This window comes from Xyrauchen texanus, chromosome 1 (genome assembly GCF_025860055.1).
Source record: "Xyrauchen texanus isolate HMW12.3.18 chromosome 1, RBS_HiC_50CHRs, whole genome shotgun sequence".
In the NCBI taxonomy this organism is placed as follows: domain Eukaryota; kingdom Metazoa; phylum Chordata; class Actinopteri; order Cypriniformes; family Catostomidae; genus Xyrauchen; species Xyrauchen texanus.
The window spans coordinates 63146076-63154258 of record NC_068276.1 but is presented as its reverse complement, the minus strand read 5'-3'; the positions used below and the strand labels follow the sequence as shown (position 1 = coordinate 63154258).

At 37.8% G+C, this 8183-nt stretch overlaps 1 protein-coding gene across 6 annotated transcripts in view; it reads left to right on the top strand.

Annotated features, from left to right (window-relative positions):
• Window positions 1-8183, top strand: part of LOC127643294 (macrophage mannose receptor 1-like) — a 42896-nt gene that overhangs the window by 32824 nt on the left and 1889 nt on the right. For 2 of the 6 annotated variants that reach the window (XM_052125999.1, XM_052126006.1), the window contains exons 2-3: window positions 4561-4640; window positions 4751-8134. In XM_052125999.1, the coding sequence (XP_051981959.1) occupies window positions 8104-8134 (31 nt within the window). In that variant the 5' untranslated portion in view covers window positions 4561-4640; window positions 4751-8103. Of the gene's footprint in view, window positions 1-2565; window positions 2650-3818; window positions 4641-4750; window positions 8135-8183 lie in introns of those variants that run through there. The other 4 variants (XM_052125991.1, XM_052125984.1, XM_052125976.1 and 1 more) reach the window with 4 other exon arrangements.

Genomic DNA, 8183 nt, shown 5'->3' with positions numbered 1-8183 from the left:
GCAGTGGGACTGCCCAAGGGAGACGCGGGTCTGCCTATAGGGAGCCCGTACCGCGAAAAATACATCACTGGGGAGTTTGCCTGAAAAGGGACGAGACCAATTCAACCCTGAGATTGTAAAACCTCGCAAAGGTATTGGGTATCCAGGAGCCAGCGGCAATGGGCCTGTTGCACACAGCACCCCAACCAAGTTGAGAGGTGTCTGTGGTGACTACGACACATCTGGCACCTGCTGTAAGGGGACTCAGAAGACAGAGTTCTGTCCAAGGGTTGGAAGTCTGATGGCAGGAAGGGGTGATTAACACACGGTATGTGCCGCGGCGCCATGCCCATCTCGGGACTTGAGTCTGAAGCCAGTGCTGAAGCGGTCTCATATGCATCAACCCGAGTGGCCTGACCGCGGCCGAGGATGTCAAATGCCCCAGGAGCCTCTGGAATGGTTTTAGAGGAACCGCTGCGCCAGGCTTGAAGAGAACGAGCCATCTGAGCACTGACTGCGCACGCTCATTCATTGAGACTGAGTCTAACTTCACGCCAAGACAAGAAATGCTCTGAACTGGGGCGAGCTTGCTCTTTTCCCAGTTGACCTGAATCCCTAGATGGCTGAGCCTCCTTAGCCCCTGGTCCCTGTGAGCGCATAGTAAATCTCGAGAATGAACTAGAACGAGCCAGTTGTCGAGGTAATTGAGTATGCAGATTCCCACTTCCCGTAGTGGGGGAATAATTATCCCAAGGCTTGTGTGCTGAGAAAAGACTCAAAGCACTTACCTTGCTCCGCGCACCTGGGTTAGAGACTGAGGAAGAGGTCCTGGAAAGGCATCTTCGGAACTCATCAACACTGGCCTTGTGTGTGCATGTGCGTGTGTGTGTGTGTGTGTGTGTGTGTGATGTGTGTGCGTGTGTGTGTGTGTGTGTGTGTGTGTGTGTGTGTGTGTGTGTGTGTGTGTGATGTGTGTGCGTGTGTGTGTGTGTGTGTGTGTGTGTGTGTGTGTGTGTGTGTGTGATGTGTGTGTGTGTGTGTGTGTGATGTGTGTGTGTGTGTGTGTGTGTGTGTGTGTGTGATGTGTGTGCGTGTGTGTGTGTGCGTGTGTGTGTGTGTGATGTGTGTGCGTGTGTGTGTGTGTGATGTGTGTGTGTGTGTGTGATGTGTGTGCGTGTGTGTGTGTGTGTGATGTGTGTGCGTGTGTGTGTGTGTGTGTGTGTGTGTGTGTGTGTGATGTGTGTGCGTGTGTGTGTGTGTGTGTGTGTGTGTGATTTGAAGTTTGAGTCTGAGCTTGTGAAATATGGAACGAGGATGTTCAGTTAATAAGTACATTTATGATATCAATATAGGCTACTTTATTATCAATTCTATTATCTAATTTTAACATTAACATATAATTTATTAATTAAAATATCATAAAATTATTGTATATATTGTATATACTGTGTATATATACTGTATATATATATATATATATATATATATATTTACATATTAATGATGATCTGGGGATGTGGTTTCAATGGTACTGGGTTATAATATAATTACTTATAATATTAATTATATTTTGATATATAATTACATTTAAATAAGGTAAATTAGTAAATTTTAATTAAGATTCAGGCTACTTTATTCGTTTTTTCATTTAATAAATTTTACTTAAAATAATTGTGTTGAGCAATCATGTCCAAATCAATCAAATGTTTCTAAATAACTCTTTAGCAACGTCCGTTCTGTTCAAATGTTAAATACATCCCAATAAACGTCTTTTTAATAGCATGTGCCTAGCCAAAGAATGTAAATTTAACAACAAAAATTAATGGCCTTTTCTATGACAACAGTAAAATGACATGTCAACTGCCCATTTTCATTTCAGGAGTCTCATATTGCAAGCAAAGTCAGAATGTAAATAATTCTTTGTTTCTTCCAAACTAAAACATTTTGCATCCGAGTTAGAATAAAAGGTTTTGCATAAAGAATATGCAGCCTAATGCATAAAGAATTGCAGAGGTAGTGACGGGCAATTAAAAGGATATGGCCAGAGAATATAATTGAAAGAATTCAGATGCTTCAGCAGTCGGATTCATTCAACCTTCAGTCCTGTTCATTGGTGCAGGTAATTTGATATACTGTATATATATTATTAATATTATTATTTATATTATTTGTATATATAAGCTTAGCTATGTAAATCACCTCAATTTATTTCCTGCAGACAATTCAACAACATGCACCTTATTCTACACTCAGTTTTTGAATTGCACTTTTCACAATACATATATGCAAAAATGTGGCTTTGCCCCCAGCGAGCAGGCCAAAGGCAGCAGTAGAAAGAAATAGAAAAACCTCTATAAGACGTTTAGGTGACTTTAACAGCACTTCTACAGCAGATTGGGGCGGATTCCATTCGCAAATGATCCTCCTTATGCCCGAAGTGCAGGGCCCGTGAAGTGTGTACTCTGAAGGAAGTATGGCATTACTGGATGAATGTACCCTACACTAACAGTCCTGTGGAAGGAAAACATTCATTTCAAGTGGGGTCCCCTCCCGCTGGACTGCCATTCAAGGAAACAAAAGATGCATTTTTGAATTCGCCCAGAACATTGAAGTGCCGTTACCTCAGAGGAGCAACAGGTCAGATAAAAAGTCCACTCCATGCATTGAGATGTAAGTTCATCAAAATAATAATACTCGATTGCTACAACATTTCCAACATTGCATATCTCTAGTGTCGACACATTTATTCATTATAATAGGAGCGGTCACGTCGCTTTCAGCGATAGAAATTAAATCAGTCTTTTATAGAATGTGGACATAAACTGAAGGAGCTGTCAGGTTCAACCAAAGCCAGTTTGGTGTTGTTGAAAACTAATAATCCATTAGACAAATCACTTTCAGAAAAATACTATTAGGCTACCACAGCTCCCTATATGCATATTACACAGCCTGCGTAGGGCACCAACTGCCTAGGGGGGCACCAGAAACTCCACCAGCTGCACTTACTCACATTATACGATATACAAAGACCCCGAAGCATTCGCGGAACTCAGTCGATCACCTCACGCTCTGACTTTCTCACTGGCAGCATGTCTTAAAGCTGGATCTAACACAAGATCAAAGAAATTCAAGAAATTAGTTATAGAAAATGAGTTTCAAACTCTTAAGGACATGCATTTTAAGTGGAGACAGACACGCTCAATCAAGAGTTGATTGTTTGTTTGAGATAAATTAACTGCGTTTTATTTCAGCTAATAAACCACAATATGATTAAACTTCTTTTTTGCACGGTGAGTGTTAGATTGAGAAAACACCATGTCACTTTAGGATAGTGTTTCCAACCTGGTCTCATACAGTCACATTAATATGCCAAAATGATTTTCGTGGCTCGTTGTATCGTGGCAGTTACAAACAACAACGACTTGTATTCCCTTTCACACAAATCACGAGTAAAACGGCAGATTATCAGTACATAAGCACTTAATTTTTACTCTCTTCCTCACACAATGCAATCTTATGACGTCTAAACACTTTAACTATAGCGCATGACTCATTTTAACATTTAAAATACATATGAAACTACTAGCGATGGGCATTCATCGATAATTTGGTTTTCGAATATTTAAACTAATAAAAATCGAACACTCGAATATTCTATTATTTAAATGAAGGTAATTAATGAGAAAAAGACATTGTAATATTATTTTATAGTCATAAAGGTTACATCACCATTTAAAAAATACAAGCTTCTAATTATATCCAAAACAAGCTTTTATTATGTCCTGTAATATTATTTACATGCGTGAAAACAAAAAAGTAAAGAATAAAAGTATTTAAGCTCACGCAAAGTGAAGAAAAAGAAGCCGATAATAAAGCAGATTGACTCAATTAACGTATTGGACGACTATAAACACTGCATATAATACTTATGTTAATATTGTATCTCATGTCATGTTTTTGTTGCGAAAAACAAGCATATCCTCAGTAAACTTGACTCATATATACACACCAGTTTAATTGATGGAATGTCCCTTACTTCAGCTAGCATTGTCCCTTACTTCTCCTCGGAACTAACGCGATATGTGTAAGGAATCAATGTAATACAATTACTTACAAATTTAAGCTATTGCAAGTTGTTTTCAACAGGAATTCTCTTGAGACCTGATATGCTCAGCGTCCTTTTATTCTGATTCAAGAACCAAAGTCCTGGTCTGAAGCCCAATTGTACTGCAGAGAGAAACACCTCGATCTGGACACTGTTCAAAGTGATCAAGACAGATCTTACATACAGGAGGAAGCAAACTACATTCATTCTGTGGCCTGGGTTGGGCATAAGCACTTGGCGTTGGTCTTGGATAAATGAGGCGATGATAAATGAGGCGATGATAAATGTCTCCTATATTTGAACAGATAATCAGATTTCAGTCATTTACTGTAAAAAATATGAATGAGATCACCCTGAAAAATAAATAAGTGTATCCAGTTTGTTGTTACGATAAGGATTGTTGTGTAGTCTCTAAAGTATGTACTGTAAGTATTCTTGAAAATATTATTGTTTATGTTTCTCCAATATTAAATTAGGAGAAAACAAACTGAGACTGGCTGTGAAATCAGGTGATGATTTGAATGAATCTGCAGTGATGGCAGCTGTAGAGATTTAGGTAAGATTGAGAAGTTCAACTGGGTTCATAACAATATTGGGGGCTTGTCCAGGATTCAAAATAAGCCATTGAACTGATCACTAAATAGCTGATAACTAATTTATCTACAGGTGAATGAGCTATTTTGCAGTGGACACTGGATACACTGTGACATGGAGAGTCAATTCCGATGGAAAAGTTTTCCACAAGATAAAATTGTCAAACAAGAGAAGACCACATGTGAAGAATGACTGTCCACCATTTTGCTCCTATCTTGTACTTTATAATTGTTTATTGTTTTATTGAAAATTGAAAGATGTTTAGTCATGCTCATACATGCATTGGTTTTATTTTGCAAAAATTTACCTTATACTATATTTACAGTACAAAAATTGTGTAATAAGCAGTGTTGGGTAAGTAACTCAAAAAATCACATTACTGATTAATTTACTGTTACATTTTCTTTCTTAAACATTTTCACAGAAAAGGTTGTGTATTTACACATCAAATTCAAAATAATGTTCAAATTTCCTCGTTCATTGTCACGCATGAGTTCTACAATCAGCACCGCACATTAACAATGATTCATTAAGGGTGTAAGCCCTTCAACTGTCACAGAAATGCAAAGAAACCTGCTTACGAATATAATTCATGTTTTATTTTTTCCAGTCTCTTTATTTGTTTTTCCAAGCTAGTGACATTCGCATAAACAAAGTGATGTACAGATAAGTAATAACAGAAGGAGCTACAAACCCATTTACTGGACCTTCCACACACCTGTCTTCAGGTCCCTATAGCCCACCCACAAAAAAGAAAACAAAAACCCAGCACTCATACTCGCCGCACACACACACACACACACACACACCAGGATAGAAGAGACAGAATAGACAAATCCAAAAAAAATTAAAAATAACATACAGGAAGGGAAGGAGGGGATTAGCTCAGGGCTCAGTTAAGACTGGTCAGTTTCTTCATTGATATCTAATGTGTTGACATGGGCTAAAAAGGGATGCCAGATTTTGCAGAAAGTCTTAAAGGAGCCTCTTATAGAATACCTGATCTTTTCAAGCCTTACATATTGCAGTACCTCAACAATCCATTTGTTATGTGTGGGAGGGGAGGAGTGAGTCCATTAAGAAGAATGAGCCTCCTAGCGAGGAGTGTGGTAAATGCAATCACCTGCTTTGTGGTTTTGGACGTGATGAGTGTGGGAGAGATTCCAAAGAGGGTGGACAGGTTTGTCTAGGACTGAGCTAATTGTACCAAATACTGCAGACTAGAAAGTGTCGAAAGTAGTCGGCAGGCGATTGATTACACCTGTTGCACTTATCAGTTCTATCGGGGTATATTCTAGCTAATCTTGCATTTGTAAGGTTGGCTCTGTGTAGAATCTTGCACTGTATAAGGCTGTGTCTTGCACATATCGAAGAGAAGTGTACACGGTCTAATATCTGCTCCCATTTCTCATCTGCTAAAGTGACACCGAGATCCTGGCTCCAAGTAGTCCTTAGGGCGTCCAAAATTTGTGTTCCAGAATGGAAGTCTACTAATGTTGCAGCCCCAGTAGTAGTGACAAAGGTTTGGCAAAGCTAGTCCTCCCTTAGACCTAGAGAGTTGAAGGACTGTTCTCCTAATGCGAGCACGCCCTCCTCATCATAAGAAAGTGTGTGTTAACTGGCCTAGAGAAGAGAAAAATGACTTGCTTATAAGTATGGGAATGTTTTGGAAGGCATAAAGAAACTTGGGCAGTACCACCATTTTCACCAGGTTGACCCGCCCCATTAGTGAAAGAGGGAGGGAGGACCATCTGGTAAAATCTGATTTACACCAATCTAAAAGCAGGCTGAAATTTTTGGCAAAAAGCTCTTGGGATGAGTTGGTATTTCAACAAAACAGAAGTACTAATGATTGGACCAAAAACCTCTAAAAATAAGCCGCAAAAATATAATTTGACTCTCAATGGATATACTGTTACGTTGACTTCTTCGCTTTAGTTAGGTCTGCCGAAACCAGAAACATCCATCATGACCTATATATTGTGTATAAAAGTCTATAACTGCATTAACATCATTTAGATGCCAGATGTTGAGCACTTATTGGCTGCTTTTCTTTATTAGTCAGATCATCCATTAAAAATAAATAAATATATACATTTAATACAATTTTAGTTTTGTAATTAAATTAATTATTATGTTGGCAGAATTATATTTTTGTCTACAAAACTCTTTTCAAACCTTTAAGCATAAGCCTTCAGATCAAAAGATTTTTAAGAGCAAGAGAAACATTTCTGTCAAGTGTTTCAAAACTTTTGAACAGCAGTGTAATTTGTTGTGTTGCATGTTATAGCTCGCAGCTAGCTTATGAAGCAGAACATTTATTTTCATTACACGCAAATTAGCTTTTTTTTTTAGCTTTAATTGGATCTGTAATTATCCCAGAGCAACCAAGTACATTTTCCTAATATGAGATTTATTTGCCCCTGTCCCTGTAATGACCTCAACTTCCATTGTTCCAGCCTGAAACTTACACCATTGGTTGAGCCAATGTTCCTGTATTTTGCTGCCTAACAATGAGAGCAACGTTTTACAAAATAGCCATAGATTCTTACACCTTTCGAGGGGAATCAACCATTGAATGGCTTACTCATTGCTGACAATGCACATTAAGCGTGGATGTAGTGATTTTAAAATACAAACTATAAGTCAGTGGTGAAAAAATGAATTCTGACATGCGCAATTTCAGATGAGCTCACATTTCTCCATGCTTTGCAATGCCATTTGACTGAACAGTCTCATATTGCAAGCAAAATCAGAATGTAAATCAGTCATGTAAGACAAATGGTTTTGCTTAGAATGTCACACACAGATGCAAAGATAGTTAAAGGCAAGTTAAATAAAATGTAGAGAGTAAAAACTGAATATACTGGTAAGAAACAGACGCTTCGGCAGTCGGATCCATTTGACCATCAGTCCTGTTAATTTTTTCAGGTAAATTGAGAAATTGGAATTTGTTGTGATTGCAATTCAATAGAGATGTTGTTTCTGCTTTAATCTTAAAAGATTTGATTGTGCAAAGTAAAGGCACTGGCAATTTTTCTAATGATCATATGCACACAAATACAGTATAGGCAAAATTTAAGATAAGGTATTTTAATCTTTTGAAAGCCCAAACTACTATACAATTTAAATTATGCAAGTAGAGTCAGATTTGGTATGGCACTGCAATCCCTCTCTTTTGTAATGTATTATATGATGAGTGTGTTGGCCTTTGCTTTCATTAAGCAAATTGGTTGCTTAATCCACTGATGAAGTCTTTACACATATAGTATTTTATAAAAACTCAAGAGTACAAAGTAATCTGCAATTCTAGACTCTTAAGAACATGTAGTGTTTGTGGGCACAGTCGAAAAACTTAAATTGAAAGAAATTAACCATGTTTTATTTATTTCAGTGAACAAACCTGTGTGCAACTATCAGAAGACATGATCCAGATTCAACTTCTGTTTTTGCTAGGTAAATTGTAACATGAGTTTGAGAGAAACTAAAGAGAAAATAGGTTTTG